Source organism: Pelodiscus sinensis, chromosome 17, assembly GCF_049634645.1.
Source record: "Pelodiscus sinensis isolate JC-2024 chromosome 17, ASM4963464v1, whole genome shotgun sequence".
Classification (NCBI taxonomy): domain Eukaryota; kingdom Metazoa; phylum Chordata; order Testudines; family Trionychidae; genus Pelodiscus; species Pelodiscus sinensis.
In genome coordinates, this window is record NC_134727.1 from 6,570,982 (window position 1) to 6,592,482 (window position 21,501).

Sequence of the window (21,501 nt, forward strand, 5' to 3'; positions counted from 1 at the left end):
TACAAAATAGCCAATCAGAATGATTTACATTCCATTCAGTACATGGTATATAGAGCAAATCTATCAAAAAATTACTTTAATATTAGGAAGAAAAGATATTATACATTTCTGTTTAGACCATGATTGTCCAAAACATGTTTTGATGGACCTGTTTCTGACAGGGTTAAACTAGCTTTTAAAAATAGAAACTTATCTCGATTCAAACACCTCCTGAATTTTGGGATGGTCAAAATCCAGTTCAGGATCTCATTTGCATCTTGAGTCTCCCTGTATATAAAGCCAGAATAAGGAATCATAGAAAGTATGACATTGTCACAGCTTTATCACCATATCATTCCTTTCCATAATGGATGTCAATACTGGTGTGTCTACACTGTACCCTTCGCTCAAAATACGAAACACAATCTGCACTATGCAAATTGCATATCTTATTTCGATTCTATTTTCAAATAAACTATTTTGAAATTTGGCACATCTACACATCACCACATTTCAAAATAACACACTATTTCAAGAGATTCCTTATCCCTCGTAGAACAAGGTTTACAGGGATGCTGAAATAGTGGGTCTTCTATATTTTACAATAGTGGATGCATTCAAAAGACAGGGGGTAGGTATTTTGGGATACCTCCGAAATAGCCTTGCAGTGTAGACATACCCTCTGTTATATAGGTGGGAAGAAAGGTAAGACAGTATAGGGAAGATAAAAAAAAGTTATTAGAAAGACAAATATTTAAAAGAAATAATTTTCTACTACAGGTTTTTGCCTAAAATGATTATATTTTTAAAAGCAAAACTCTCAGTGACTTAACTCTGATTATTGTAAACTATGTAACAATGCCCAAATATGGCAAAGGCAATAGATGAAACAGTACCCAACTCATATGGCTTTTCACAGATTCATGTACTGCCATCTGACACAGCTTTTTCCTTTGGCACAACTGTTGCATTCTGATGACACCTTAAAAAAGCTCTGTCTTTCCTTAAAAGCTTAAATATGCATTTTCTAAAGTTCCCATTTCAAATAGTTTGTAAAATAATAACTTTATTGCAGCCCAGCTGCCTGCCAGCAAAACAGCTCTGTATGGGAAGCAGCTAATAACACTGCAAAATTTGGCATGTGTGTTCAACTAAGTTTTGTATGCACAAGAAATGAAATACAATAAATAGATTAAACATTAAATGGTAAATGATGGAGGAATTTCAGATCTGGCCATCATAATTTTACCATTATTGTTGCAGAGCTTTGGTGCATGTGTGCGCACAAGTGTGCATATATGTGTACATACATGTACCTCCATGAGTGCTTGTACTCAAGAATCAGAGGGGTAACCATGTTAGTCTGAATCTTCAAAAGCGACAAGGAGTCGTGTGCCCATGTATCATCATGTCATCTGCATATGCCAAAGATTAATGGAATCAACGTTTAAAGTTCAACTGATTTTCAACTGGTCACTGGTTCAGGACCAGTATATGGCACATTTTAGACATCGGGGTAATGCATGTGATTGTTTGTTGGCCCCCTCCCCCACCCCCACCGGTTTGGTTTTTGTTGTTTGTTTGTTTGGGATTTACATTTGGGAGCAAAAAGGAAACATTTTTCTGGAAGATCATTCTAGTTTTTGGATGGGTAGGTCTCAAAAGCTGCATAAAAGACTGGAAAATTAATGAGAGAGATGGTGGAGATAAATGTGACCAAAGGCACATGATAAATATATTTTATCACATGACATCACCACCAGACGGCACATGTATTCACACACATTCTCTATACAAGCTTACTTTCGAGACTGAGAACTCAACAGATGTCAGGAAGCCATTATATTTATGCATGTGCATTATGACAATTCATAAAATCATAGGGTTGGAAGAGACCTCAGGAGGTCATCGAGTCCAACCCCCTGCCCATAGCAGGACCAGTTCCAACTAAGTCATCTCAGCCAGGGCTTTGTCAAGCCTGGCCTCCAAAACCTCTAAGGATGGAGATATCACTAGCTCCTCGGTAACCCATTCCAGTGTTTCACCACCCTTTCAGTGAAGCAGTTTTCCCTAATATCAAGCCCAGATCTTCCCCACTGCAACTTGAGACCATTGCTCTCCTGTCTGCCATCTGTCACCACTGAGAACAGCCTCTCTCCATCCTCTTTGGAGTCCCCCCCCCCCACCCCTTCAGAAAGTTAAAGGTGGCTCCCAAATTCTCTCTCACTCTTCTGTAGACTAAATAAGCCCAAATCTCTCAGCCTCTCCTCACAAGTCATGTGCTTCACCCCCTACTCATTTTGATTGTACTCCGCTGGATTTTCTCCAGTGCCTCCACATCCTATCTGTAATGGGGGGCCCAAACTTGGACGCTATACTCCAGATGTGGCCTCCCCAGTGCTGAATAAAGGGGAATAATCACTTCCCTAGATTTGCTATAAATGCTCCTCCTAATGCACCTTAATATGCCATTAGTCTTCTTGGCTACAAGGCACACTATTGATTTATATCCAGCTTCTCATCCACTGTAACCTCCAGATCTTTTTCTGCCAAACTGCTGCTTAGCCAGTTGGTCCGCAACCTGTAGCAATCAAAGTTGGGGATTCTTCCATCCCAAGTGCAAGACTCTGCCCTTGTCCTTGTTGAACCTCATTAGATTTATTTTGGCCCAATCTTCCAATTCGTCTAGTTCACTCTGGACCCTATCCCTGCCCTCCAGAACATCTACCTCTCCCACTAGCTTAAAGTCTTCCGTGAACTTGCTGAGAATGCAATCCATCCCCTCATCCAGGTCATTAATAAAGATGTTGAATAAAACCAGCCCTGGAACCGACTTTGGGGGCATTCTGCTTGATACCGACTACCAAACAGACATCGAGCCACTGTTGTTTATAATGTCAAAATAGAGAAGGTTTCAGCATCTCAACAGCAGTAAGATAATTGAAATAAGGTTGCCCTACCTCCCTTTTAATATTGCATCATACATTGTCATGTGCCATATGGTGTCATAAGACTAGCAACTTTATCATATTCTGTTTTCATTATCCATGCTATCATCCCACGCAGGTGAAAGTAAGCTAGTGCACCTTGGTGCACCATTCTGCTAAAAAGGAGATGGCTGCTGGAGCACCTGGCTGCAGGAGGAGCACTCAGTGAAATTAGTAGGTTTAAAACAAACAAATACTTCCTCACACAATGCACAATCAGTTTGAGGAACACATTTCCAGAAGATGTGAAAAACCAACAGTATAACTGGGTTCAAAAAAGAATTAGATAAGCTAATGAAGAATTGGTCCATCGATAGGTATTATTCAACATAATCATGGGTGGGCAGCCCTATGCTCTGAGGGTACGTCTAAACTACAGGCTTGTGTCGACAGAGGCTTTGTCGACAGATACTGTCAACAAAGCCTCTGTCGACAAAGAGCGTTTAGACTACATCCAGTTCTGTCGACAAACCAAGCTGCTTTGTCGACATGAGAGTGTAGACGCAAAGGACAGTGTAGATGCAATAACGCCTTCTGTTGACAGAACTCTGTTGACAAAAGGCGTTATTCCTCATAGAATGAGGTTTACCACCGTCAACAAAACTGCTGAGTTCTGTCAACGTTATGTCAACAGAACTCGGCGGTAGTGTAGACGCAGGTATAGTTTTGTCAACAAAAGTCCACTTTTGTCGACAAAATCCTGTAGTCTAGACACACCCTGAATGTCCCTACATAACTGATTGTTAAAAGCCCAGACAACAGACGGGATCTCTCACTAGATAAATTATCCTTTTCTGTTCACTCTCTCTGAAGCATCTGGCACCAGCCACTGTCAGAAGACAGGATGCCGGGCTAGATGAACCTTTGGTCTGACCCAGTCTGACCATTCCTATGTGTTCTTATTTTACAAAGACTTGACCTCACAATTCAATAAAAGTATTACTGTACTATCCCCATTTTATAGACAGGAAAACTTTGGCACAGAATATGAAGTGAACGTGGAGAGCCTTCCTGTTTTCAAGTATAATTCACTACGGCAGAGTTTGTACCTGGATTCCATATATTTCTTGTCAAATCACCTCACTACAGGCATAAATTCAGGTAGCTGAGATATTCTGATCTTTCCCCTCAGTTTGAGAGTAAAGACTGGGTTCACAAAAGGGAGAGTGGGCTCCATCCCTTTTAAAAACTAACCCATGAGAGAGCTTGAGGAATTCACTTACCAGATCTTCTACTGGGGCTTTTTCACAGAAACAGGGAATCATGGCTTACATTCAAATAACTTTAGCCTAGTACGTGCTTGTAAAGATGACGTTTTAAAATGTAACCCATTTTAACAGAGTTCAAATTTCCTTTACTACAGTAATTCTATTTTAATTGTTTACAAATGCCTTTTCTACACTACACTAAGTATTTTGAGAATTTGAACAGAAAATCCTATCCCAAGGTATTTTAAAGTATTCAGTTCCAAAATAAAGGTTCAGAACAGCTCTCCTTTAACATGTCCAGAACTGCTTTTTTCCAGTAGCTTTATCATTAACAATTTGCAAAGCAAATGGGTTCCTGAGATTTGTGTCCTGATGTGCAGCGATGAGAAAGACGCTATTATCTCAGAGCAGGAGGTACAATAAAGTGATGTCACTGGAGCACTTCCTGGTGTTTGAAATGTGCTCAGTATGTGGGTGAATAAAGAGAGGGTCCTGTATGCATGTACACATGTTGCCAAGGTGAAGTACAATGTACTTGCCATGAAAATGGTCCATCACAACATCCCATCTCAGCCCTGGTAGCTGGAGTGCAAGCGGGTTTTAAAACTATCTTTGGGCTAGAGCTGACAAAAACCAAGCCTAGCCTTCCGTCTTCTAACATTGATGGCTTGTTTCACCAGACTCTGAACACGGGGGAAGGGCGGGTAAAGAAAAGGAGAAAACGTTATTTTTGTAATAAATTATTCTAACAATGAACATGGTAGTTTAGAATGTTGTGGATTCTAGGCAGATATATTAGTCCAGTGATCAAAGTGTAGTCGAGAAAGGGTTAACAGTGCAAAGTAAACATTTCGATAATCGTTGGCAGTTTCTTCCATGGACACAGAAAAAGGGTTATAACAGGTTTCTGCATATTAATTGATCTCTGTATTTATAACAGATAAATCTGTTTATGATTGCACTATTGGTTTAACAATTTTTCAGCAAGGTAAGATTTACAGTACAACCAAAATGTTCATGGGTATTTTATGAGATGGGAAATAGAAATGATAAAATGTAGCTTAGTAGAACAGAGAGATGGGACTAATTTCTTGGAAGAGAGACTTAGGTGCACATGAGCCATATTTCATTTATAAATACATCTCAGAAATACATTTCACAAGGCTCCACTTGCACCATTTAACTTGATCCAACATCACCCTCTCTGATGGATCCTAGGCTACATACATATCCACACCACTGTATTTGTGCTGCACTCACATTGCAAAATAAGTACCCAGAATTAGACGTGAATTAGTATTGTCTATTAATCATGGTGAGATTAACTCAAAAATTAATCATAATTAAGTGCAGTTTTAATCACACTGTTGAGCAACAGAATGCCAATTCATATTTTTGGATTTTTTCCCTACATTTTCAAATATATCTTTCAATGACAATACAGAGTACAAAGCGTACAGAGCTCATTTTCTTTTTATGACAAATATTTGCACTATTCAGTCTACTATATATTTGAGAGAGTTTGTCTGTGCATGCATCCGTCGGTCTATTTGTTCAAGAATTACTCCTAAAGGGAAAGAGCTAGGAATACCAAATTTGGAAGACAGCTTCCTCTTATAACTTAAAGCAAGGTCAGGGTTTGGTTGTGCCAGGAAAATGGGATATGCCAGGAATGGGACTGCTTCTCAGAAAACCGTACAGAAAGATTCTGAATCAGGCCACCGGGACTTGCCCAACCTCCAGCCTCCAGGTGCATTTTAGGGAAGGCGAGTGGGACTGCAGCTTCCCCTATCCCAATTCATCCAGGGGTTGCATACAACCATACAAAAGTGAGAAGTTTCCCCCTCCCATTCATACAGGGATGTTACATTGCTGGCTGGTCCCCTTTGTCAGGGAGCAAGTGGGAAGTGCTCAGTTTGTTGAATTCCTCACTGACTGGGAAGCAGAGCGGGGAGGCAAACTTGGGCCTACCCCAGCGCAGAGGACATATACCCTTCCCCCAGTTGTGCCTGACGGAGCTGCCGTGGCTATGGAGAGGTGCATTCACGTGGCCCCAAGCTGCTGTGGTGAGAGAAGGCTGGGGAAGTTCTCTCTCCTTAGGGCAGGCTGCTTCCTGAACCCCTGATCCCCAGCCCCACCCCAGAGCAATGATTTAAATGAAGAGAAACAAAAATTAATTGAGTTAAGGACCAAGCCATGGCGGATAAAACTTCTAGTGATAACTAAAGGAAATAGTATCTTTCAATTCACCTCCTGAAAGTACCATTGTGCAATCTCCATCATGAAAGTGCAACTTACAAATGTAGATTTTTATATATTTTTTGGTTACGTAACTGCACTCAAAACCAAGACAATGTAAAGCTGTAGAGCCGACAAGTCCATTCAGTCCTACGTCTTCAGACAATCACTAATTGAAACCAATTTGTTCACATTTACAGGAAATAATGCTGCCCGCTTCTTAATTACAATGTCACCTGAAAGCGAGAATAGGCATTCGCGTGGCACGGTTGTAGCTGATGTCACCTGATATTTATGTGCCAGACTCACTAAAGATGAATAGGCCTCTTCATGCTTCAGCCATCATTCCAGAGCTAAGCTTCCATGCTGACACCACTCGTGTGTTTGTGTGTTACTTAAATTTGTGACTGAACTCCTTGTGAGAGAGCTGCATGTCTCCAGCTCTGTGCCACTTGTATTCTGCCACATATTCCACATTCTAACCATCTCAAAGGACGTCCTAGCAGATGCTGTTCATTTCAAAAACACCTTTGTTGCAGATTTGATACACTGTAAAGAAGGGATCAAGGTGAAATTTCTTATGATATCGACAGCACTCAACCCAAGTTTCAGATTCTGAGGTGTGGAGCACGATTTCAAAACTCTAAAAACAGTCACACTCTGATGTGCCAACTGCAGCACCCAGACCTTCAAAAGAACCCACAGCCTTCTGCTGGTGGCATCAGACTCATGATGAAAATGACCATGCATCAGTCTGCACGGCTTTGGATCATTATCAAGCAAAGCCCATCCTCAGCATGGACACATGTCCTCTGGAATGGTGTTTGAAGCAAGAAAGGACATATGAATCTTTAGGACATTTGGTACACAAATATCCGGTGATGCCAGCTACAACAGTGCCATGCGAACACTTGTTCTCGCTTTCAGGTGACGCTACACAGGAAGTTGGCAGCATTGTCTTCTGCAAATGGAAGCCAACTTGTTTGTCTGAGCAGTTGGCTGGACAATTAATACGACTGGGTGGATTGAAGGCTCTATAGTTCAAATAGCTGCATTTTTAAATGCAGTGTTTATATATAAAATTCTACATTTGTAAGTTCAAATTTCATAATAGAAAGTTTGCACCTTGGTTCTTGTGGTGAGTAAATTGAATAAACACTGTTTCTTTTAATTTTTAAAGGTGCATTCATTTGCAATCAAAAACAAATATTAAGTGAGCAGTGTACACTTTGGCTACGTCTAGACTAGCATGATTTTCTGCAAATTCTTTTAATGGAAAAGTTCTTCTGTTAAAACCATTTGTGGAAAAGAGTGTCTAGATTGGCACAGACGCATTTCCGCAAAAACACTTTTTGCGGAAAAGCATTTGTGCCAATCTAGATGCAGTTTTGCTCAAGAAAACCCTGATCGCCATTTTTCCCATCAGGGCTTTTTTGTGCATAACAGTTTTTAGCTGTCTACACTGGCCCTCTTGTGCAAAAACATTTCCAGAAAAGGGCTTTTGCCCGAATGAGAATGTCAAAGCATTTGCACAAGAAGCACTGATTTCAGACAGTAGAATATCAGTGCTTTTGTGCAAAATCAAATGGGCAGTGTAGACAGCTGGCAAGTTTTTACACAAAAGCGGCCACTTTTGCGGAAAAACTTGCCAGTCTAGACGCTGCCTTTGTGTTCTGTGTTGTGATTGAAATCAATATATTTGAAAATGTAAAAAATATTTAAATATAGTTCAATAATGATATTCTAGTAACAGTGCAATTAATCATGTAATTTTTTTTAAATTGAAAAATGAATTAATTTTTTTAAATGGCTGATTTGGTCCAATTTTACCCTAACTTGCTCTAATTTCAAGAGCTTTCATATATATGATTTTTCAACTTCTGGTCACTGTAAACACAATGATCCTAAGCACCTAACTTGAGATCTGGAACTGGATTTCTCCAAAGTGTTTGGAGGTCCACATCTGCAATTTCGAGTTCAGACCCATACCTAGCATCAATGTACTACCCTGATCACACCACCATAGGAAATACACCTGGTTTATTGAATATACATTGTGAAAATATTTTGGATTGTGTTCAGATATTTCATAGTAGATAAATATCCCTGTGTTTCATAGTGTTTACAAATCATCTTTCAGTTTCCATTTAAGACATCCCACTATAAAATTCTCATGAGTATTGCAGGTGAAAAATATTTAGAGGCAGCAGGAAGGAATAAGAATATTCAGCAAATTTTTCACTGGTATTCAACAGTGTTCAATTGCAACTGTTGTCTTTTTACTTTCAGAAAACACTTGTCTGCTATTCTGCAAATGCTGACTCTCTGGTCTGGACCACTCTCCTGAGGCCAAAGTGTTTCCAGATCTCATCTGAATGTTACAGTACCTAAGACATGCTCAGTCTTATACTTGTATGAACTAGAGCAAAGACCATACATCAGTTACTGAATCCGGTTTGATGCTACACGTTTGCTTAGTCTGAAGCCACTAGTTTTGTTTGGCCATTTGAGAAGATTAGTTTCAGGTGCTAATATTGAAAAGATGGGTCAAGAAGAAAGATCAACACCACTGCAGGAAGAATTTCAGTTCAATATTAATGGTTATATTTCTACAGAAAAGATATGCATCAGAAAAGCAAGTGCCCAAGACCGTTTTTATGCATGTTATTTACATTCTATGCAAATCAGAAATATTTAAATCATCCACAGTTCAAAAGCTGAACCTCTTTTGGAGGGTTAACTGTTATTTAAATATGCTTTAGAAAAGGAGGTTGGACAAATTATCTTTACATTCATTAACAGTTAACACAGCTTGACTTCTGTAATTTATACATTTGTTGTATAAGAAACAAGATTAATTTCAGACTGCACATGTTAAGAATTCCAAATTTTCTCCCCAGTAATGCTCTTCTTTGATTGGATATCTACATTATTTAGTTTATCTTGATGATTGGTCTATTAATTTTCTCTGTCATAAAATAACACTGGCAAATGTGGGGAGAAATTGAAAGAATATCTCAAAACAGAATAGGTTACCTAGAAATATAAATAAAACCCAACAGAATGAAAAGACGTAGTTTCCTAATTGATAGTTGAAGTCTTCAGTTGCATCTGGGACGTAACCACCAGATGCTCCTACAATGGCCTGATGAAATGGGTCACAGGGAAATTTATTACTTGCAGGCTTCAAACTGCGACTCAATGGCCCAGCAAAACAAGAAAATGCGCCCTGTATTACTCAAGCGGAACAGCCTGGATTCGGTTGATTTTATGCGACAGCCACACCACCGCAGGAGCAAGTCCCAGCAAGTCCGATTCAAAGATGACAGTACCAACAAGAAGCCAGTTGGTGCCACTGAAATGGATGCTAAACCCACCAAAGACACAACGCTCGTGATTGGAAAGGCACAAATGACCAGGCACCACCCAACCTATTCTCTCTCTTTCCCAAGGGCTCAGAAAGGGCATCGGAATATTGCTATTCAAACTTCTCCCAGCCTCAGGAAGCACTTTCCTGTTTTTAAAAAGAAAAAACTCACAACAAGTAAATCGTTAATGGAAATGTCAACTGAGTCTGAATGCTCCATCCAAGTCAATGGTGATCTTTCTGAACATGACATGCCTTTGGACCTCTCTTACTTGAGAATAACAGGACATTTGGAAGATGGATCTAGAGGAGCCAAGACGTCCAGTCGGTTATTTCCAAGTGTGTCTAAAGCACAAAGTAACGGGCCTATCCACTCAGACCCAGACACTTCTGCAATACTGGAAAAGGCAACTGTTTACACACAGGTGCCTGAATACATACAGTTAAATTCTCCGCAGGACAAGAATGCTAACATTTATACTCCAGACAAGTCCACAGATTTAGTACATTCTCCTCCTACTATAAGCCAATCCAATGAAAACTGTACATGGTCATCCAAATCAGGACAATCTCCCTCCTGCTTAAGCAATGCCAGTAACTGCAATGACATTCATCCACATGATGATTCTTGTGAAGAAAAAAGTGTTTTGGAGTTACCTGTATGCGCTAATGACTCTAGCACTAATGAAACCACTCCACTATCCCTTCCATCCAATCAGAGCTCATCACACTGTTTTCTCGGAGTTCATCAACAGCCAACAGCGCCTGAAACAGATTCTGAGTGTACGGTGCTCACTAAGGATAATCATGGACGGGCATCATTGAGCAACAGTAATGATGTTCCCTCGTGTCACACGGAAATGGATAAAACTTCGACACCGTCCTGTGTTCCAGAGCATAGCAATTATTTAGAAGACTTTCACAGAAAGTCCCATCTTCTAGGGAATGCAATGAAACCAGAAACCCACAAAGAGATTAGAGACATTAATCAAATTCACTTGGCACATGGCGATCTATGTGCCCTACAAGGCAGGCTGCAGTCCATAGAGGAATCTTTGCACTCAAACCAGGAGAAGATTAAAGTGCTTTTGAATGTAATTCAAGACCTGGAAAAAGCTAGAGCCCTCAGTGAAGGGTATGGTGTACTTTAATATCGAAACATTATTTTGCTAAGTAATTTATCCAAAAATCCAAAGTGGCATTTTGCTTTCTTTTAATCGTTGCTATTGCAAATCTTCCTTTGAAATATTTAAAGAAGCATTTGAAAAATCATATTCTATCTACGGTTTTATATTCTTGAGTCACTACAGGTTAAAGATGTGTTTTATATTTTGGCTTTAATTAGCACTAAGTTTACAGAACATTGACTCGGTTAGGGCTTATCTATGTTGTCCACTCATATTTTGATTCAGAACCCTTGTCAGAAAATAAATATCATGTGGCCTATAAACTGGTGGCTTGAATCCAGTTAAAAGCACCATATTTCTATGTGACAAGAAAAAAGGGCTTGATAACAGATAACATTAATTGCTTGGAGATATGAAAGAACATGGAAATTGAACTTCTCTCTCACTACTTAGGTTGGTGCCTTCAAACAGAAATAAGGCACATAGAGCAGTATAATGATATTTTCCCTTCCACTCCCCGTGCTGTAAACATTGTGGGGGGACCTTAATTCTCTTTGGCTGCAAATTCAGACCCTTACTTGTACCATACACACCACATGAAAATCATTAACTAGAACATGTTTAAAGAAATGCAAGCAAAAGTTATGGAATTATTATGTTCCCTTCTGTGATCACAAACACAGAAAGTAAAAGTTCATGATCCACATTAAGGCTTTATGTATTATCCATCCAATCACCAGCTCTGTCTTGCAATCATTACTCATATGCATTAGATTTCCAACTTCAATGGGACAACTCTGCAAGTATGACACACAAGTAACAGTGGCAGGATCAAGCAACTTACTATTAAAAATGACAAACTGACATGTCACAGACACACACACACACACAGAGTTTTATAAGGTTCGCGTGCGCGCGCGCACACACACACACACACACACACACACACACACACACACACAGTTTTATAAGGCGCAGAATGTCACCAAGTTTAAACCACAAGCTCAGACATGGAGTATATTTGCTGAGATTACATTTCAGAACTCTTTATGCAGCTAACGCAATAGTTAGAGATAGTGTCTAACTTTTTTTTTTTAATGTTGCAAATCAATCAATCCTTTGTGCATGCAAAAGAAGTTTAAGGATCTCTCTGTTTTGTTTTATTTTTTTTCAAACCACATGCACCTGCAAAACAGTTAGCTGCATATTTAATTTGCTTTCATAATTACCAGTAATGAAATGCAAATAAGATAATTGCACATGAAAATGTCCAGCATGGGTCATTTGCATGTAAAACGGAGCTATGTGTACAATTACCATCCTTTCTATTAAGCTCACGCCATGTACAGTAGCAGTATTTAATCCTTACCACTGACTACCCTAAGGTGGATATCCTGCACTTCCTTCCACACTTGCAGAAGGTTACTGGGCAGAAGGAACAGCAGGATGGGCAGTACCTGGGCTCAGGCTATGAGGCCAGAGACTTTACAGAAACATAGGAATGAACAAGAGAGGTGCAAATTGGAACTGAATGCTCTACCACCACACAATCCTTCTGGGGCCGTAGCGATAGCTCAGGGCATGTAGTCGTGAAACCTCCCTGAAGCAGTTCTGCTAATTTTCTGTAATCTCCAAGGAGAAAGATATCTTCCCCAACCCCTTTCTATACTGGTAGAAGAGAGAGTCAGCCCTCCTTCGCCAAAAGCCTTGTTGATGATTATGCATGTGAATAGCCCAGAAGGGTGCAGCGCCAGAAAGTGAAGCACGGACCATTCTGCAACACGTGTTCTTCCTTTTCATTCTGTTCCCACATTGTTGGCAACTGAACTTCTGCAAGTCTCCTCAGCGGCTCTGTGTCAGCCTCAGTGACAGGCTTCAATCTGTCATTCTAGAATCATTTGGTGACAGGCCCACTTATGAGGGAGGAGGAATGGGGGGGGGGCAACTACCCTGAGGACCAGCTATTCAAAAGGGCCTGGGACTCCTGACCACCACCGCTGATACTGTGTCAGTGATGGTAGCCAGAGCCCCACGCAGCATGCTCAGAACAAAGGTCCATCCAGCCCGATATCCAGTCTGCCAACAGTGGCCAATGCCAGATGTCTCAGAAGGAGTGAACACAACAGATAATCATCATGTGACCCCTCCCCTGTCATCCCTTTCCAGACAAACAGAAGCTAGGGACACCATTCCTACCTATCCTGGCTAATAGCCATTGATGGATCTATCCTCCATGAATCTAGCTAGCTCTTTTCTGAACCCTGTTAAAGTCCTAGTTTTCACAACATCCTCTTGCAAGGAGTTCCACAGGTGCTAAGAGAAGAAAAACTTTCTTTTGTTTGTTTTAAACCTGCTACCTATTAATTTCATTTGGTGACACTTAGTTCTTAGGTTATTAGAACAAGTAAATAACTTGTCCTTCTTCACTTTTTCCACACCAGTCATGATTTTATAGACTTCTATCATATCCTCCATTAGTCTCCTTTTTTCTAAGGTAAAAATTCCCAGTCTTTTTAATCTCTCTTCATATGGGACCCGTTCCAAAGTCCTAATCATTTTTGTTGCCCTTCTCTGAACCTTTTCCAATGCCAATATACCTTTTTTTGAGATGAGGCGACTACATCTATACACAGTATTCAAAATGTGGGCTTATCATGGTTTTATATAGAGGCAATAAGATATTCTCTGTCTTATTCTCTATCCCTGTTTTAATGATTCATAATATTCTGTTTGCTTTTTTGACTGCTGCTGAACACTGAGTGGATGTTTTCAGAGAACTATCCACAATGTCTCCAAGATCTCTCTCTTTCTAGTGGTAGCTAAATTACATCATAAGTATAGTTGGGATTCTTTTTTCCCATGTGCATTACTTTACATTTATCAACATTAAATTTCATTTGCTATTTTGTGTGGTGAGATCTTTTTGAAGCTCTTCACAGTCTGCTTTGGTCTTAACTATCTTGAGCAGTTTGTTATCATCTCCAAATTTTGCCACCTCTCTGTTTACCCCTTCCTCCAGATCATTTATAAATAAGTTTAATAGGATGGGTCCCAGGACAGGCCCCTGGGGGACACCACTAGTTACCTCCTTCCATTCTGAAAATTTACCATTTATTCCTACCCTTTGTTTCCTGTCTTTTAACCAGTTATCAATTCATGAAAGGACCTTCCCTCTTATCCCATGACAACTTACTTTACTTAAGAAGTTTGGCCAGAGGCCAGACAATTCTGACCTATCCTCCCCCTCTCCCACCCTTGTTTGATGCTAATTGTTCCCATTGTTTTGTGAGAAGCTACACTACCACTCCTGAAAAGAACAGCCTGAGGTTAGCAATCAGCAAATCATTTTGGATATGATTATACACTTTGCATACAGATAGAGCTGCCATTGACTTCAATGAATTGCACACCTAGAATGAAAGGAGCCAGGCACAACACATCTCTGCAGCAGGACTACATTACTGCTGTTGTCCCCAACTTGCTCGTGACAGATGACTGTCAAGCCAAGCCAAGCCTTGACCATCTCCAGGGACAGCCATTCTGCAACCCTCCCAGTCAGCTTGTACATTTTGTCAACTTTCACGGTAGCCACAAAGAGAAGTGTTTGTTTTCTTCAATTAATTTTCAAATACACAAAGCCTTGTCCAGCAGCTACAGGCTGAAATAGGAGAAACCACAAAAGAACATGGGTTTGGGGGTTCATTAAGCCATTTATGTCCATTTGCCTTTTGTGGCACTCTTCAGTGAAAATGCTTGTCTGTCTTGCTTTTCTGTCCCAAGGAAGGGACAAAAGAAAAGAGAGTGGAAAAATAGAAAGCAAGAAAAAAAAGATACAGTTTCAATGTACAGAAAACATGGCAAATGGTTTCAAATGCGTTCCAATCAAGAGGTGCTCTTACAACTGAACTGTTCTTGCCACATGTATTCTTATAGAAGATAACAGCTGCACAAAACCACCTGCTTTCCAGAGAATCCCCTGAGCACAATATCTGCACCACAGTTTAAATGAGTTTTAGGTCAGAGGTTCAGGATGATAAATATACGTGCTTTGGTTGGGTTTAAACCAGACCCTTAGCAACAAATTTCAGTGTTAAATTTGTGAGTAGGCTCCGAAAAAATGCCTGTAAAGGATGGTCTGATTTATTATAATCCTAGCTTCTCAGTTCAAAGCTTTTTTATATAAATGACAGTGGTTCTTGTCTATTGCAGGCGCAACTTCTATCGCACCGGCCAAGACCTCAACAACTGCAGCACATGCCGGAACACTGCATGTATCATTTACAGGTACCTGCTGCTACTTGGTACAGTATGTATAGATCTCATCAGGGTACAATACAATATTTGCCTTGTCCCTATGGTTCTTCTATTGTAAATCGTTAATAAAAGACTGGAAAGTTACTTTGTGTTCTTTTAAGGCATGGAAAGAAAGTTGTCAAGACTGGCCTTATTTCAAACGGCCTGGTACTTTTAAGAAAATTAAACTAGATGTGTCCGTTGACATGATAGCACATCATTTTTCACTAGTAAGCTTTGTGCCCCGTTGAAGCAGTTTTTCCTGATTGGTATTTCCTTTGGGTATGATTTCTTTCACGTTGGTATTACTGTAATGAAGTTAGAGCTCACAGAAGGTAAAGAATCAATCCTCCTCCAGACTCAAGTTAGTTATAGCTGAAATTTGTGTAACAAATAGACAAGAGCTCTCATTTCAGTTCAAGGAACAATTTTCTTAGTGAGATTGCCATTTCGTTTAGCTACGATTGCGAGGGCCAAGTAATTTCATAGTGTGTTCTGGAAGTCATGCATGTGCAATAATAAAATCTTCAGAGAAATCCTACCAAGACAGAGTAAGATATCTTCAGTGTGAGAACCTCTCTCTTGGTGCATGGGAACATGAGTTATTTATATGTATTGGCAAGGCTTTAGGAGCCATAAACATGAGCCAGGAACCCATTTTGCAGTGCAGTCTATGAACAGAGAACAAAACAAGATATCTGGCCTGACCCAAAGAGCTTGGAATCTAGCTAAGAAAAGAGATCACAGATGGATACAGGAGGCAGATCATGGAGTACAAAGAAGCAATGAGTCAATATTGGTCCACAAGATAAACAGTGCCATCAACACAGCAACTGCCTAATCACTGTCAAGTTGCTTTTATAGCATCACAGCAAAGAGTTTTAAGAAGGAATCGGAAGGAAAATAACTTTTACAGATGTTTGTGAGGAACTCCTCCCAAGCATGACATGTGGGAGAAGCCAAAAAGGCACTTTATTGATATTTTAACCAGTGGACAATGGAGGCTGTCATCATTGGCCAATCAATGGGAGTAGTCATCTCATTAGCAAATGAGAGACGACAAGTCATGAAGTCCCTGGAGGAAAAGACAAACAACTTATTCTTGGTGCGATAGAGAAGGAAGAACCAGCAGAGGGTTTCAAAGGAAGGGATGACATGGTCAAAATGGCGGTCAAATGGATACGACTGGGGAAGGATTATATTTCTCTAGGCCAGAAAAAGAGAGATTGCAAGAACAGAGAGGAGACCATTTTAGATGTGTGGATGAAGAGGAAAGGCTTTATCTTGAAAATATGCAGAAAGAGTTGGCAAGATTTAGACATAGCCTGGCTTTGGAGACCTACAGTCAGGTCCGAATCAAAGATGACATCCAGATTATGGGCCTGTGTGATTGGCAGGATGGTAGTGTTGTCTACAGTGACTGAGAAAGGAGGTGGAGGGTGGTGATGCGGGTGGGGTGATGAAGAGCACTGGTTTAGCTAAGTTGAGTTTGAACTGACAGCTAGAATTTCCATAAGGAAATAACAAGGAGGATAGACTGAGTTTTTAGTTTGGACAGAAAAATAGCTCTGCAACAAAGAAGTGGATCTGTCAGTCGTCAGCACAGAGATGTTAGTTGTTGAACACAGTTGACAGATCAAACAAGATGAGGGTACAGTATCGGTACTGACCTTTGGCTTGGAAGGTCATGTATTTTGTCAATTTTCTCTCGGAAAAAAATGGTGAGATTCTGTGCGGAGAGGAGTGGAAGCAGGAGAGGAGTGAGGGCATCAGAGGAGCGAGGGCATCAGAGGAGCAAGTCAACAATTGCAAAAAGGCCTTTGGAACTGCCAAGGTGGGATGCAAAATTACCTTATCTTAAACTTGGAGATCCAGTAACTAGTCTATGAGTTCTTGGATGATAGATGGAACTTAGTCTACAGGTAGACTACATCCCTCTGTCGGCAGACGGATGTAAATGAAGCACTTCTAAAGTGCAAATGAAGCCAGGATTTAAATATCCCGTGCTTCATTTGCATAATCACGTAATGGCGCTCTTTCGAAAAAGCGCTATTTCAAATATGAAACCGCAGTCTAGACGCGGTTCTTTCGAAAACAGGGTGCTTTTTCGAAAGATCCTGTAAACAGCATCTAGATTGCGGTTTCAATTACGAAATAGCGCTTTTTCGAAAGAGGACCATTACATGATTATGCAAATGAAGCACAGGATATTTAAATCCTGGCTTCATTTGCAATTTTGAAGTGCTTCATTTACATCCCTCTGCTGACAGAGGAATGTAGTCTAAACGTAGTCATAAATAATGCACCAAATGCTGTGATCTTTGTGGTACATCAGTAGAGAAATTGATAGACAGTTGCAGTTTGTGTGTGAAAATTCTGGGGATGTGAGGGAGGTGAAAACTGGTGAGAAAATGTGTATTCAAAATCAGAGGTTTGGGATACTGTGTGTATATGCGGGGAGGGGTTCTTTGGTTTTTGTGTGTGTGTGTGTTTTTTTTTTTTACTTCAAAAGGAATTAAAATGAAAGTCAGTCAGCCTGGTATGACCTATGTTACTATTTGTATATTGAATTAAATAAAACTTGGGGTTTGTTTGGTTTTCAGTTATTTTATAAATGTAATGCTGCAAGATTTAGTCCTGGAATTATTTGGCTGTATTTGGCAATTCTAAAGATAGAAGCTTTTGTCACTGACTAGAGTAGGTTGATACTGTGATGTGAAATGCAAGTTTGGAAATGGGCTTTGGCAGCTGGGATGACAGAAAAAGGTTTCATCAACTGAGGAAAGGACATTGGAAGAAACAAGGAAAACTTGAAAGAAATTGTCAACGTGGGATGATTTTTTTTCCTCTTTTCCCAAAACTTTGGGATTTTTTCTCTGATTTCCATTTATTTACAGATCACAGTAGCCTTACTCACACACATATCATAAAGAAATGAGCCCAAAGCATCTCTTCCTTTGCTAAGTTACAAATAAATAATAATAATAATAATAATAATAATAATAATAATAATAATAAAATAATCCTCATGGGCTTCATCCATGTTTTGCTAGACAGATCTCTCATCTTGTCAAATGCCCAAATACATTGCAAAAGAGTAAAAGTTCAACAAATTAGCCAAACACCTCAAAAGAAAACTAATTAAGATGTGTGTCTAAACTGTCTACCTATTGAATGCTACTCACAAGCTATTCAGAACTCTTCATGTAAAAGTAACTTACTGAAGAAAAAGAACAGGTTGGACTCATAACCGCTCTGATAGGTGGACAGAAAGAAACAGAGAAAACCAGGTATTTATACCCCAATTGTGTAGAATGTAGAACTCGGGGGACTCATTCACACACCTTACCTGCCAACAACAATTGAAAAAGATTCTCTGGCTGCCTGGCTATTCAGTGGTACATACAGCTATGTTCTCTGAGGCATGGAGAAAGCTTTGTCACTGGCACCATAAGACAGTCATTAAGAGTTATTAGTGAGAGGCGTGGAAAAAAACAGCCGGAGTAAACAAACTATATGGATTGGAGTAGGCTTCTTTCAATATAGCTCCATATTGTTCAGCGAGACGGTGTTCTTTGTACTGACAGAAAAACTCCTTTTGTCGTGGTACGCTGCGCACAATCTAGGAGGACTATGCCAACATAGCTCTATCAGCACAGGCTCCACAACATAGACAAAACTGATGTTAGAGTTACTTAGGGGATGAGTTTGCTACATTACCTGTAACAAACCTTTAATGAAAATCCATCTACCTGACACACATTTTCCACCTAACTCTGTGCTTTGTGTTTAAACAAAGTTATTCATCTTGTTCATTGTTTAGTCTTCCCTCAGCATAAAGTACAATGCAACTAAGCAAATTTCTTCTCATTTGTTGAGTATAATTAACAAAATTTTCTGTGACCTATAACCTTAATGTGGTGATTGTTTCTTACTATTTCTCTTTCAAATCCTCCAAATGAAACTGAAGCTGTATTAATATTTTACTCATTATTATTCAAAACCACACTGCTGCCTGCTACCTACATCCCAATGTTCAAATAATTAGGAGAGGAAGGCAATTATTTTGATGAAGGAGAAGAGAGATTAAACAACATTACATAACCGCAATGGTGCTGATGAGAACTGTCACTTTACATTTCAAATTATAGTCAAGCTTATATGATGGACTTGTTAGCAGGTCCAATAAGCTAATGAACAAGGAGCAGGAGACATCCTTGTGCTTATTTAAGCAATCAGCTGCATTGTGATAAATTACTATAGTGAATGTCACAATGAACTCAGTGCACAGAAATGTGATTGATTAGATGGCTCTGTATTAATGTGTCGCAATCACTAAGCCAATTTTATAAGTTTTTTACTCAGTTATTCTAAGGGTATAAAAGGTAAGATAAATATAATAATTTGTAAGAATTCCATGTCCTCGAGTGTATCAAAAATATGTTTCAGAGTAGATGATATATTGTGTGGAACACACACACACACACACACACACACACACACACACACACACACACACACTTACAGGAAAAGACTCATTTCCCTTAATACCCTGAGCTCCCTTCCACCTCAGGTTAGATCATCTATTGGCCTCCTAATGTGTCTGGTAAGTGTCCATTATTCTTGTCTGAGTACAATCTTGAAACTCCAGACCACACTTTGCCTGCCCCTCCTTCCTGGAGTCAGCTGCCTAAGTGGCTTTGCTCTTCCCTTACTGAGAGATGTACGAGGATAAATTTGAGCTCTTGCTCATTTCCCCAAGGGCTCTCTCATGGGTGGTCCCTAGGGAAGGGGCAGTTCTGTTCTGTCACTTTTGCTTAAAAAGGATGCAATGCCACCAGGGATAAAATTTCAATCTCCCTATGCACGTGACTCGCACATCTATGACTTTTGCTGGAACCAAGGGTACAGCCTCTCTGTTTTCCCAGATCCTGGTCAAGATATCGGAACAGCCTGGGGTGATTGTACCTCAAATCAGGCAAAATCTATTGATGTAAATAATTAAAGGGAAATAACTGGAACACGGTTGCTGTTTGCCCCGTGTATTAAAGAGGTTCATCCACATAGTCATAGTAGCGTGATGGGCATTCAACAGTCTCATAACCCTCATCAATGGCCTATACAAATCTATTTCAGACACCTGTTCTCCCTCCTTCCCCAGCCCTCTTCCTAAATAAAAGTAGGGGACGGGATGGGTATATATTTCATGGACAGGGTTCTCTCCCCAACATTTGTTTACATGATATGAAGCATTTCCTAATTTTGTAAGTAGTGACCATTCATTGGGTGCATTTCATTGGGTGCACTTTATAATCCAAAATTAAACAAACGATTAGGAAAATATGCATATTCGAAACCCGCTGTTTTCCGCCGTAGTTCCTACACAGCTAAGCCTTCCTTAATCACTTTATTTTTAATTAAATTATGACTTTAATGACATCAAATGCTAATAAGGAAGCCAACAAACTACCTGAACAAATAAATACTTTACATTAATCCAAAATTGATTAAAAGTTTTATCATTTGCTTATCAAATCTTAACAGAAAGTGTTCTCTGATATGAAACAGCCAAGATCAAACTTATCTTGTTCAGTCACCTTCTTGTTAAAGCCCCATTGTATTCCACTGAGAAATTAATATACTGAATGACAGAAAAGCACCATTATCAACTTCCACGAGCAAAACTATTTCCTATAAGAGACACCATAGGACAGTGTTACCTGCAAGCAGAAACAAATCTTGGGTACCTTCACCACAGAGGAAGGTTGCCTCTATTTGTAAATCAGAATCAGTCCTTCTAAAAGGTGATAGACATGGAAAGGCCATCATAATTAACCTTTGGGTTTAAGAGAAAGGGGATTATATAGAGCCATGTTTGAGAGGTGCTCATAGCCCCATTCCCACTGAAATTGCAACTCTTTCGCTGATCTTGTTCTCTCCCACTTATGGGGTACCAATTCTGCAAGATGTCAGGTTCTTTCCCAAGTCTCAGGTTCCCACTCCTGAGACCTGAGAAACATGCAGGTTCACAGAGACCCAAGGCAGTAATCCTGAATTAAAGAAGCAAAGAGAAAATGTCACCAGTTGTAGCGTAGTCAGCCCAGATAACTACCTGAAAAGATGATACAGAAGTTTGAGACCAAAGAGCCACCAGCGATCATCGTACCAGATAGCAGATACAAAAGTGAAAGGAAATAATAGTAGCAGCCTTTCACTTCCACATGGAGAAGAACACGTTGTACACCCAATGCCATTAGCACTGCTGAGGACAAATGAAATAGCCCCCTTCCCATCCATGCACC

The 21,501-nt window shown here is 39.9% G+C and overlaps 2 protein-coding genes across 4 annotated transcripts in view; one reads left to right on the top strand and one right to left on the bottom strand.

The window, feature by feature from the left end:
• DOCK2 (dedicator of cytokinesis 2) overlaps positions 1 to 21,501 on the bottom strand; it is a 497,337-nt gene that overhangs the window by 238,492 nt on the left and 237,344 nt on the right. The window lies entirely within an intron of this gene.
• The window catches only part of INSYN2B (inhibitory synaptic factor family member 2B), a 136,272-nt gene that overhangs the window by 91,790 nt on the left and 22,981 nt on the right, over positions 1 to 21,501 (top strand). Inside the window, exons 2-3 of one of the 2 annotated variants that reach the window (XM_006115763.4) lie at positions 8,702 to 10,914; positions 15,116 to 15,190. In XM_006115763.4, the coding sequence (XP_006115825.2) occupies positions 9,542 to 10,914; positions 15,116 to 15,190 (1,448 nt within the window). In that variant the 5' untranslated portion in view covers positions 8,702 to 9,541. Of the gene's footprint in view, positions 1 to 8,602; positions 10,915 to 15,115; positions 15,191 to 21,501 lie in introns of those variants that run through there. The other variant, XM_075900155.1, reaches the window with a different exon arrangement.